Below are 12965 nucleotides of genomic sequence, written 5' to 3'. Positions count from 1 at the left end.
TTTAAAGAAAATAATAATCCAGTTCTTCTTTTTTGTGTTTGGTGTATATGCAAATTGAATAACATGTCAGATGACTATTTCTTGAGAGCCATGGTACAGACAGCCATGGGAGGTTATTGTTTTTGTCTAGTCACGAATTCTTAAAAGGGAGGGAGAGAGGCAGAGAGAGAGAAAGAGGAAGAGAGAAGGAAGGAAAGAAGAGATAAGGGATTGAGAAGAGATTGAGAGAGATAATGGCTTACCTAAGAAAAACTAGGAAAAAGATCGTCTGCATCCTCACCGTCTGATTATGAAGATCACAGTGATTCTGGGAGCTTTCCTGTGGTCTGAATGCCACAAAGGATAGTTTATCCTAATAGAACTCAAGCTTGGCAGTGTTTTTCTGAGGAAAGTAGAAATCTGCTTTCCCCAGGTATAACATCATCTTGTATCAGGACTCTACTATGATTTATGACTGTGGACCATTAAGTTTACTTTGAATCTTTCCGTGGCAGAGTTGAGGAAAGTGACCTCCAATAGGGTAAGAGCTTGTTTAAGTTCCATGGTTGTGCAAGGTCTCACAGCTGGTAAATGGCAGTGTCGGAATTGAAAATCAGGCTTTTCTGGCTCTGAAGCTCTCTTTTACTCTGTAAATATTGTACATAAGATAGAGAAATGCTTTAATATTTACAAGTGGGGATTATTATACATACTTTCATAAAAGGATGACAAGTTTTTTGTTTGTGTAGTGCAGTTTTAACACTAACTATCCAGAGGTCATATTTCGCCAGGGCACACTCCCTGATAAACTTGACCTTTAAATACCAGACACCAGCTCACGGCTTCCCAGGCCACCCATATTCTGAACAACTGGCTACAAATTATGGGTTTCCTTAACCCCTTCAGGTTCAATAATTTGTTAGAATGACTCACAGAACTTAGGAAAGCATCATACATACAATTGCATTTTTATTATAAAAGATACAAGTAACATCCAATTAAAAAGGAGATCCATAGGATGAGGTCTGAGGAGTCTCACACATAAACCTTCTGTGTCCTCAGGACTAACCACCCTCCAGGCACACCAGCCTATGTGTATCATCACCAGAGACACTCACCTAAGCCTCAGAATTCAGGGTTTTTATTGGGGGTTCATTGTGACCAAAATCAATCCCCAGGCTACTCTTTCCCAGAAATCAGGCTGTTATTACTTGACTGAACATCTTAACTCTCTCATCACATGGTTGGTCTTTCTGGCATGGCCATCGTCTATCCTGAATTAACTTATTAACATAAAGTGTTTAGGGATTCATCATGAGTCCCTGGTTAACATAAACTTTAAGACCCCACATATAGCAAAGACACTCTTACCATTTGAGAAATTCTAAGAATTTAGAGAGTATCTCTTAGGAATTAGGAATGAAAAAAAAAGCCAAATTCTTTATTATACAGTTAGACATTTGGATGACTTGTAAACATGGATTCTTATACTATAATTTTCTTTCTTTTTTTTTTTTTGTAGGGCATAACTTGAGTGTTTATCCTAATTTTGATGTTCCAGTGGCAAGTCCTACAATAATGAATCTAAAAGAGAAAGAAGATAACTGTATGGCAAACAGCAATTTATCCTTTAGGGAAGACCTTGACTTGTCTACCATAAAAGCTTCCCAAGTGGATTCTGATGAAGAAGTTATCAGGTGTCCAGAGCCGGCTGGGAATGCAGCCACCCAAAATCATACGGATGTGTGCTCTGACTCTCAGGTGTATATGACAATTGGTGAATTTCAAAGCAAAGCAGGTGCGTCTGAAGATGGATGTTGGACTAGCCAAACATCTGATGCTGGGACATATCCCATGGCTGATGTGGACACTTCTAGAAGGAGTCCAGGCCCAGAGGATGGACAGGCCCCAGTGCTGACCTACATTGATATAAAATCTAGCAATAAGAACCCCTCCAGAGCTGAACCTCCGGTGGCCTTCAATGCTCAGCACGAGATTAGGAGCTCTAGAGACAAGCATGGATTAGACAGGACCGGGCTAAACAAAGTGGTAGCAGGTGGAAGCCATCAAAATGTCATCTTGTCAGACAAAACAACTCTCCACGAATTAAGTACTCTTGGAAAGGGAGCAGACCAAGAGGGGAAGATGGTGCTGCTAGGCTTGAAGCTCATCCCCTCTGATCCCTGTGATCCACTAAGCTCTACCCTGAGGGAGCCCTTAGATGTTAGGTCCTCCCTAAAGGACTCTCACACAGAAGAGCAGGAGGAGCTCTCTGTGCTCTCTGGGGTCATCAAGAGATCTTCATCCATCATATCTGATTCAGGCATCGAGAGTGAGCCAAGCTCCGTCGCCTGGTCAGAGGCCCGAAGCAGGGCCCTGGAGTTGCCCAGTGATCGGGAAGTCTTGCATCCGTTTGTTCGAAGACATGCCCTCCACCGGAACTCCCTAGAGGGTGGACACACAGAAAGTAACACGAGTCTGCCAAGTGGCATCCAGGCTTCTCTTACCTCTATTAGCTCTTTACCTTTTGAGGAGGATGAGCGGGAGTTGGCACTCACTAAGTTAACCAAGTCCGTATCAGCTCCCCACATCAGCAGCCCAGAGGAGGCCGCGGAGGATATAGGCACCAAGCAGCAAGACAGAGGTGTTGCTGGACCTTCAGATATGCACAGCAGGAGCCAACGTTCCCCTGGACCTTGCTCTCAACTTTGTGGTGACTCTGGAACGCAGGATGCTGGAGTGGACCATCCCCTGGTGGAGATAGTTTTAGATGCTGACAACGAGCAGAGCCCAGGATACATAGACATCCCCAAAGGGAAAGGGAAGCAGTCTGATGCTCAAGAAGACTGTCTTCTTGATGGCAGGACTGAGAACACTCCAGGTATTGAAACCAAAGGTCTTAATTTAAAAATACCACGTGTCATAGCACTTGAAACCCCCAGGACCAGATCTCTTCATAGAGCACTAATGGAAACTCCAAAGGGCAAGCCTAAAGACTTGAAGGTGGGTCAGACGGCTCTTTCTAACAGTGGCATCTCCGAGGCTGAGGGTATCTCCCAGCATAAGGTGCCAGAATTGAGCTATACATCAGCTACTGATGCCATCAACTTGAACTCAACAGGCCAGCGAAGCCAAAGTGGTTTACCTTGCGTTATGGATAACACAGCTTTTGACAGAGGAGTGAATGCCTTCCCGGAGGTTAAACATAAAGCAGGCACTGTGTGCCCCACTGTGACCCATTCCGTTCATTCCCAGGTTTTGAAAAACCAAGAGCTGAAGGCAGGCACTTCCATCGTGGGGTCCCACCTGACCTCTGCAGAGACCTTCACTCTGGACAGCCTGAAGGCTGTGGAGGTTGTTAACTTATCTGTGTCTTGCACTGCCACGTGTCTCCCTTTCTCATCTGTGCCCAAGGAAACCCCTGCCAGGGCTGGATTCTCCTCCAAACAGACCCTTTTTCCCATCACTCATCAGCCTTTGGGATCCTTTGGAGTTGTTTCTACCCATTCCAGCACGCTGGATGAGGAAGTCCGGGAAAGGATGTTTAGGTAAGCTGGCTGATGGGCTTACCTTTCCAACAGTCTTTTAGATTTTTCTACATATTTCTCCATTTCATACAATTTCAAAATTTAGATATGTGTCATTATCTGATTTAAATAAGGTAATGTATATCATAGTATAGATAATATGTCATATCATATATATTTAATTCATATCATATGAATTAAGAATGCAGGATACTGTAAGGAAGTAAAAATGATCAATAGGTCTACCTCCAAATGTAAACATTATGTATATTCTTCTGCATTTTTTTCTGTGTATCTATAGCTATTTATGCTTTTTATATGAAAATAAGATCATTCTGTGCAAATGCAATTGTAAATGTTTAAGTTAATAACGTCTTATAAATATCTTTTTATATTTATAAATCTGTTTGCATCATAAAATCATTTTAATGATTATACAACATTCTCTTACATGGATATACCATGATTTATTAAACAAATCTTTTACACACGAACCTTTAAATTTCATTCGGTTTTTTTTTTTTTTTTTTTGAAATGGAGTCTCACTCTGTCACCAGGCTGGAGTGCAGTTGCACAATTTCAGCTCACTGCATCCTCTGCCTCCAGGGTTCAAGCGATTCTCCTGCCTCAGCCTACTGAATAGCTGGGACTACAGGTGTGTACCACCACACTCAGCTAATTTTTGTATTTTTAGGAGAGACAGGATTTCACCATGTTGGCCAGGATGGTCTCAATCTCCTGACCTGGTGATCTGCCTGCCTCTGCCTCCCAAAGTGCTGGGATTACAGGTGTGAGCCACCGCACCCAGCCAATTTTGTTCAATTTTTATTATGAATATCATAACTCTCTTATGAATAACATTGTTCCTCTACTTTTGCATGTTTTGAAAGGGGAGTTCTTTAAGAGCCTTTGGGGAATACAATTCTTCATCAGATTTGATCCCTAAGCACCCTTTACCATTGTGTGGCTTTTAAGTTTACCTTTGCAATGCCAGAATTCATTTCTTCATCCTCATGTAGAGTTTGCATTCATATTTCTCCCCCATCTATAAACTATCTAATTAGGTATATAATCGAATCATTTAATCAAAACATGCCATCCTATTTACACTTTTGCAAAATGCTAAAGAGATACTTATTAGTGGTGTCTCCAAAAGAAATTTCCACAGGCAGGCAAACATTAGCGCTTTTGTTTGTTAAAAAATATTAAATACCTATCATATGGTACTTGTTGTTAATTCAACGAGTACATAGTAGACACAGCAGATACTGTCCAATGCCTGCCTGGCCAGGGATTCCCTGGCTTTTATTGTACCTGCAGTCTAACGGAGAGACAGACATATGAGAGAAGGAAATGAGGGTAGTGACTGGGTAAATGTGATATTTCATGTGTGCCTGGTGGAGCCAGAAAGAAAAGCACCTAATTTGACTGGGGGGAAGTGAGTGTGAATAGGGATGGTGTTCAAGCAAAGCTTCCTAGAGAAGCTGACACCTGCTCTGAGAAGAAAATGTAAGATACAATGAGGATGAAGTTGAGGCTAATAAAAGATAATAACAAGAGACACTAAGTGTCAAAGTTGAGATTCTGACCTTGGCAGTCTGACTCCTGAGTCCAGTCCCCTAAGCATCGTCTTGCCAGGTAACAAAAGTACATCAAAGCCAAATGAGAAAGGCATCTCAGGCATACAAGTCCTCATGCACCAAGGGATTGCAGTAAGCGGAGTCATGTAGTTCCTGCAGGAAATTACAAGAAATGTGATCTTTGTGGAGGCTGGGCGTGGCAAGGAGTGATAATGGAGAAGCCGGGGAAGGCCAAGCCATGGTGAGCCTGGGTGTCAATCAGGTCAAGAAGCTTTCACTGTTTAAAGATGGCATGGGGCCTTGGAGCTGGATAGAATCTTTGGTGTCTTGTCACTCTGCCGCCTGTCCAATGCAGGAATCACATAAGACTCTGGAGAACAAACACCCATAGAGGCTTTGGTTTTCATAGAGTGCTTTCCTGCAAAGCTTCAGTCACTAGCCTCTCCCCTGGGGTCTCAGGTCAGCGTTTGCCACTCAGCAGGCACTTAGCCTGTGGGTGCTCAGCCCTCCTCCATACCAGCCCAGCTCATTTCCTTTTCAACATGAAATACACAGCTTGGCTTGCGATTAACTAGTATATTCTCCAGTTTTTATCAGGCCAAAGAAAAATTTAAAAAAGAACTGAAGATTGAAGGATTTCTGTACAGCGACTTAACTGTACTAGCTTCTGATATACCATATTTCCCACCAGAGGAAGAAGAAGAAAATTTGGAAGATGGAATTCACCTGGTTGTCTGTGTCCATGGTCTGGACGGTGAGTTCTAAAGCCAGTTTTCTCTTCACAATTCTGTAATACATACAATTGATAGTATTTATGCATTTAAATTAATAAATGAAGTATTCATTCAACAAAATGGTCAATTAGCAACTGTGGAATGACAGTAATTATGAAGAGTGTAAGGAAATGGCATGGTCTTGCTCTTAAAGAAAATATCTCAGGCCGGGCACGGTAGCTCATGCCTGTAATCCCAGAACTTTGGGAGGCTGAGGCGGGCGGATCATGAGGTCAAGAAATTGAGACCATGATGAAATCCCTTCTCTATTAAAAAACACAAAAATTAGCTGGACGTGGTGGCATGCGCCTGTGGTCCCAGTTACTCGAGAGGCTGAGGCGGGAGAATTGCTTGAACCTGGGAGGCAGAGGTTACAGTGAGCCAAGATTGTGCTACTGCAGCACTCCAGCCTGGTGCCTGGCATCAGAGCAAGACTCTGTCTCAAAAAACGAAAAAAGAAAAAGAAAATATCTCTCTGTCACAAAAAATCTGTTAAGTTAATAAAATACATTAATGAATGAATATAGTGAAGGAGCGAATGGAATAAATCACTACATAAATAAATGGTACAAAGGATTAATAGAATGAGTGTACAAAGTACAAAAAGAAATGGAGTGAATTAATGGATGAAATGAATGTATTATGGGAATTAATATATTAATGAAATACGTCAATACAGTAATTTGAATGCATGAATTCATGGAATTCATGAGTCTGCACAATGGTCTGAATAAAGGAAGAAATGGAGAGGAATGAATATATGTATTCTTTTTGAGGAACTCAGGTCAGTGGCCCAAACTATTTTGCCACCTATTTTTATGTGCCTCCCACATATAGGATACCTTTTATATACCAGGGGCTCTACGAGGTTCTGGGACTTGCAGGAAAAAAAACAAAACAAAACAAAAAAAAAACTTTCTCACTCATCAGCTCAATGTCATGCATGACCAGTCTGTGTCTCTCACATATGTGACATTGAAGTAAAATGAGATCAGACTGTCAATATCTTTGTTAAAATAAGAAATCTGATCAGGCTATAGGCAGTTTTTTTCCATCATGCATGTGAAAGATGAGGAATGTTATAAAGACAGAGCAGCTTCACCTGTTTTGTACCATCAGCATGGATTGTGTTATCAACTGGGCAGCAAGTCATGAAAACCACAACGGATACCAAGCACGGGGTGCTTTGGAAGATCCCTTCTCTAGTTCAAGGTGCATATGTCTGAACTCTGCAGAAGTTCCAGGATCCACTTGTTCAAATTCAATTTCCAAGGGCTTATCTGTATTAACAGAGAGCTGAGCACATTGATAACAGTTATTAATATTTACACAGCTCTTCATGTTGTACAAAAAACTCAAGATTTTTATTCTTATAAATGTTCTCAGTTTATTAATAACATCTTATTAAATCAAATTTTCTGAGAAAATTTTAGTTGTAGAAAGCTCTCTTTCCTCAGTAGCTGAAGGAGAGAGGGCCATTTCCACCCCTTACTGAACGCTTTATGCTGAAGAGAAACACTTGCAGCTTTTTTTTTTTTTTTCTAAGGCAGGCCCTGGCATATCATTAGGGAACTTTAAACAATAGAAACACTGGGACCAAAGAGCCTAAGTTTACTGACAAAAATGAGAGGGAACGAATAAAAATTAACTTCATAACACAAAATGCACAGACTTCCTTAAAAAAAATGACCAGCCAGGTGCGGTGGCTCACGCCTGTAATCCCAGCACTTTGGGAGGCCAAGGCAGGCAGATCACTAGGTCAGGAGATCGAGACCATCCTGGCGAACACCGTGAAACCTGGTCTCTACTAAAAATACAAAAACTTAGCTGGATGTGGTGGTGGGCACCTGCAGTCCCAGCTACTCGGGAGGGTAAGGCAAGAGAATCATTTGAACCTGGGAGGTAGAGGTTGCAATGAGCTAAGATCATACCACTGCACTCCAGCCTGGGCAACACAGTGAGACTCTGTCTCAAAAAAAGTAAATAAATGAAAAATAAATATATAAATAAATAACCATTTTGTGACTGTGACCCTGCAAGTTTGAGCGTGTGCTCTGACAGGCCACTGACACGGGTGACATTTGGGCATATCTGAGTCATCCTTAAGCGTTAGGGATAACCCCAAACACCTAGAGTTCCCCCAATTCCATGTGGCATTTTCACCCTCCTTTGAATCATTGGGTCGTTTCATAAAGAATGATACTTTCATTCACAGTTTACCAACTATTTTGGAACTATGACCTGTGAGGTATATTTACATGGCATAGTAGGTAATTTATATATCCAAATAACCAGCTTCTGACTTTCAACTCTACAGGGAACTTTTAAGAAATATGACAAAAATGTATTAAGATATAATTGAACCCCTGCGACCAGCATTAAATTTATGCCTCACTATACTTGCATATAAACTTTATTCTGCTGTAGTAAAATGATGTTTTCACATGATTTTTTATTGGGAGAATGCATTTCCTGTGTTCTTTGTGCCTTGACAGCCGTACATTCTTAACCATTCATTCCCCTTCCCTGATGGCCACTGCTGTGCCTCCATGGAGCTAGCTCTGCCATGACTCTTGTTCCCAAGAGAGTCCTATTCTATTTAGATAACTGTGCCATGACTGGCCTACTGGGAGATGGGGAGGGGTTTGCAGATTACCTGTAAATAGCAGCGCTAGATAGTCTTCTTCAGCAAGAACTGAAGACAGGGCTGGCGGGGGCTCAATTGTGCCTCATCAGCCATTAGAAGGAACCACTTGCAGAATGGAATTTGCTGTGGAAGAAGGAGAGGTGGGGTACCTCCCACTGTGCCTGCATGCAGGGTGTTCACAAGCCATATGCTTACGGATCAGCGATAACTCCATTGAGGTGGGGCTGCTAGAAAGGACCAAACTGTGCATGTATGGGCCGAGGGTTGGCAGGAAAGCTGGAGTTTCTAGTTGTTTCAGTTGTTTTTATTATCTGCTTAACCAAAAATGAGAAAACCCGGTAGAAATGGGGGAAGAGGGAGAGAGAAATAAATCTCTTGTGTGTCAACTTTTTATATGACTAATTATGGGACTGGGGTGGGGGTAATCTGTCATTTTTAGGGAACAGTGCAGACCTCCGGCTGGTAAAGACCTTCATAGAACTGGGGCTCCCTGGAGGAAAACTGGACTTCCTAATGTCTGAAAAGAATCAGGTATGATGATAAAAATATCAGAACTGGAAGAACCCTGGATGCATGCTTCTGTGAGCCTCCTAAATGTGCCATGATAATTTATGGACACACACAGATAAGAGGAGACCTTGAAAAGCAATGCTGGCCGGGCACTTGGATGGGTTGGAAAGAAAAGACTTACTGTTTTATTTTGAGAAGGTGAGGAAAGGGTAAGAAATGCGAACATGTGACTCAGCTGACTGGAACCTTTGCCCTTACAAGGCATTAGCGTGGGTGGTAAGTGAAAGCGTCAGTTATTTGGGTAATGACTCACTTCCCCACTGTTGGCACTCAATTCTGCTGCCTCTACTTGGGCACCTGCTCTATGCAAGGTTGTGCACCATGCAGTACACAGAGGTATGGATGTGAGGGAGAGAGAAGAGAATGATGTTTTGGAGCATGTGAGTACTCTGTACCTGTTTCCTCATTTCATATTCATGGCAGTTCTATTACATGTTGATAACCACCATCTCCTCACAGGAGAGGGATTGGAGCTTCTGGGAGTTAGGCAGGGTCCATGTCAGTCTGTCCTAGAGAAGAAGATAGCATATGTGATCTCCAGGAAGATAATTCCTGTGTGCACCTAACTTTAATACGTGAACAAATCTGACCGAGTCCTAAGAGAGGATAGGCCAGGCATGGTGGCTCACACCTGTAATCCCAGCACTTTGGGAAGTCGAGGCAGGCAAATCTCTTTAGCCCAGGAGTTCAAAACCAGCCTGGGCAACAAAGTGAGACCCTTTCTCTATCAAAAAGCAAGAAAAATCAAAAAACCAATACAAAAATTAGCTCGATTTGGTGGTACATGCCTATATTCCCAGCTACTTGGGAGGCTGAGGTGGGAGGCTGACCTGAGCCCAAAGAAGTCAAGGCTGCAGTGAGCTGTGATTGCACCCCTGCACTTCAGCCTGGGTGAAAGAGCAAGACCCTGTCTCAAAAAAAAAAAAAAAAAGAAAAGAAAGAAAGAAAGAAAAAGAAGAGAGGATGGATGGCCAGGGCATTCAGAGGAGGGAGCAGGGAAGCGGGTGAGCAGTACTTGCTAACTTTGTGTTTGTGATTTGTACTACTGAGGTTTTCTTGTCAGGGAAGGTAAGAATTGTTAGCAAGGGAGATCTGGTCAGGAAATAATCCTTCCTTCTGGGTGTGCATGTCCAGCAGCTTTCTGACGTGGCTTCATGGCTGCTGGGTTCAACCTGGAAACCTTAGGTCTTTAGAGCTGGACCTTTGCCTAGTTCACTTCATTGCAGGCGTGGGCCACTTGGTATCGATTATGTTCCACTATGATTATAGTTATTACTTTTTGAAAGTCATCTCATCAGCAGATCCACTTACAATATATATTAATACACTTTTAAATGCCTTGGTTGGGGAGTTCCTGATACTGCTTTTTCAACCTAGTGTGATTTCCAAAGTATAGCTCTTCATGGTCAACTCGGGCCTTATAATTATAGCCATTTGTTTAAATAATGCATAGGTTGAATTACTATTTTCTAGATGAGGGAACAGGCTCTGAAAAGTGAGAGAAAATAAAAGCCTCTCTTAAATAATTTTACCTAGTTTTTAACATGGCATTAAGGAGGTGATGAGACAATTTCCCTTTCAGAAATAGGGAGACTGAGGTTTACATGGGAAACAACAGGTACATCCCATAAGCAGAAAAGCATATGGTTCTTTCTTACTCTAGGAAGTCTAAGAGATTTAGCAGTATGCTTTATTCTCTCCTACCTCAAAGATCATTGGATGGCAGGTGACCGAGACTCCCAAAGACCTTCTCTTCACTACTCCTATCCCTCAACATGTACTCCTTTCTCCACCTGATGGATATTTGTGAGACGTTCTGTTCACTTTTCCTAGCTCTTGGCAGCCCATGATGTTATAGGACAGCTCCAGATATGAGGAACTTTTTAAACATTTTTGGATATTTGTCCCAAATCTATTTCTCTGTAACTCCAATTCATTGTTCTAAAAGTTAGTCCTTGAGGTATATAAACCAATCTAATACATCTTCCTTGTTCCTGCCCTTCAAATATTCAAGGACATGCGTGGCGTTCCACCCCTTCCTGGATTCCTCCTGGATCCTTCAACCATCCATCCTGAGATGTGGGTGGCTTTACGATCCTTCCCAAAGCTGACTGCCCTCTGGTCTTGGCCTTGTTGCATCCTCTAAAGCAGGCATCCCCAAACCACGGCCCGCAGGCCGCATGCGGCCCCCTGAGGCCAATTATCCGGACCCCCGCCGCGCTTCAGGAAGGGGCACCTGTTTCATTGGTGGTCAGTGAGAGGAGCACAGTATGTGGCGGCCCTCCAACGATCAGAGGGACAGTGAACTGGCCCCCTGTGTAAAAAGTTTGGGGACGCCTGCCCGTGCTGCCGAAAGGGCAGAGCCTTTCAAGTCAGGCCTGTCTTGGTGTGAATCCTGGGTCATGTGAGGTGAACAGGTGGCCTCCCCTCCCAGAGCCTCTTTCCTCCTCTGTGTAGTGGGGGCGGCAATCCCAGTGGCATGCTGAGTTGCTGGGCAGCGTGGTGGTGTGGCAGTTGACACCACATGACCACATGCTTGCTATTTCAGTGTTAGCCACCCTGCCAGCTGAGCAGTCCTCAGTATCTCCATGTTTCCTCCTTAGACCCCCAGTCTGTGGGCCTTTTGTCCTGAAGTCACATCTCATCCTGTCACCCTAGCGTCAGAGGTAGGCACACCCCCAGTAGGCACCACGGTGTTAGTAGAGACAGGCTGTGCTCAGAACCCAGCCTTTGCCACAGTCATACCCAGCAACCTGTTCCTCTCTCTTCTTCCAGATGGACACATTTGCAGATTTTGATACCATGACGGATCGGTTACTGGATGAAATCATTCAACACATTCAGTTGTACAACCTCTCCATATCCCGAATTAGGTAAAAGGAAACCACAGGTAGTTAATGCTGGGGGAAGAGGGGGGACATTTTTGAGTGTTTGATGTATAAAAGTGTGATGTGATGCCTTCTGTATACTGCTGAGCTAAGCTAACTTTTGACTTTTAATAAATTATTTTTAAAACAGAAGTAAGTACTAGGTCTGTTGTACACATTCATATGTCATCATTTATGTCAGGGAGAATAAAAATTTTGTAGTTCTGTAGAAAGCGTATTGGACTTCAAACAAAAATTCCTAGATTTGAATTCTTGTTCTAACACTGACAAATTTGAATCTTGTTTCTACCATGTACCAGATATATAACCTTTTGCAAGGTTTCTAAATCTCTAAACTGCTGTTTTCTTATCTATTAAGTGGAACTAACACTGAGCTGATGTGTGAAAATGCTGAAAGTTGCCTAGCCCAAAGGGCGGCTTTCAGTCAGGGCTACTTTTATTCACACACTGTACCAAATATTTCAGTGACTACAGGGCAGGTAAGCAGCTTGCGTTTTTTATGCATTCAAATATGTAGGTGTAGTGCTAATCCCTTGATATGCATTATGCCGTTTTGTCTTCAGATATAAAATATGACTTCTTTATTCCACAAATGAAGCCTATAGAGGTTAGGTTTAAAAAAAAAAAAGAGTAAAAGAACACAACATATGTAAGGCAGTTTCATAGGCTGACACGGATTTCTTTTTTTGGCTGCTTTTCTGCTCATCATGAGTAGAAGTGGGGAAGTGTAGCCTCTCATATAATAGGCTCTCAGTAAATAAGTATTTAAGTTGCGAGTAATGATGCATTGAATTGTCGGCCTGTGAGTAGCAGTACGGCTGGAGCAGAGCCTGCAGGAAGGGGTCTAACAGCATAAACAGCACGCGCTGTGAGCCCGTGGTTCAGTACACACAGCAGGTGCAGGAGAGCATGAATGGCATGTGAGGCCATCCAAAGGCAGGCTGTAAATGACCTCCCAAGCAGGATAAGGACTTGTGACTTGATCCTATGCATGATCAGGA

At 42.8% G+C, this 12965-nt stretch overlaps 1 protein-coding gene across 4 annotated transcripts in view; it reads left to right on the top strand.

Moving 5' to 3' along the window:
• FAM135B (family with sequence similarity 135 member B) overlaps positions 1-12965 on the top strand; it is a 359177-nt gene that overhangs the window by 322101 nt on the left and 24111 nt on the right. For 2 of the 4 annotated variants that reach the window (XM_074387183.1, XM_003933681.4), the window contains 4 exons: positions 1502-3527; positions 5674-5840; positions 8946-9037; positions 11852-11949. In XM_074387183.1, the coding sequence (XP_074243284.1) occupies positions 1502-3527; positions 5674-5840; positions 8946-9037; positions 11852-11949 (2383 nt within the window). Of the gene's footprint in view, positions 1-1501; positions 3528-5673; positions 5841-8945; positions 9038-11851; positions 11954-12965 lie in introns of those variants that run through there. The other 2 variants (XM_074387184.1, XM_074387185.1) reach the window with 2 other exon arrangements.

Source organism: Saimiri boliviensis, chromosome 15, assembly GCF_048565385.1.
Source record: "Saimiri boliviensis isolate mSaiBol1 chromosome 15, mSaiBol1.pri, whole genome shotgun sequence".
Classification (NCBI taxonomy): domain Eukaryota; kingdom Metazoa; phylum Chordata; class Mammalia; order Primates; family Cebidae; genus Saimiri; species Saimiri boliviensis.
Note: the sequence above shows the minus strand (reverse complement) of the source record. Positions and strands in the feature narration are given on the sequence as shown.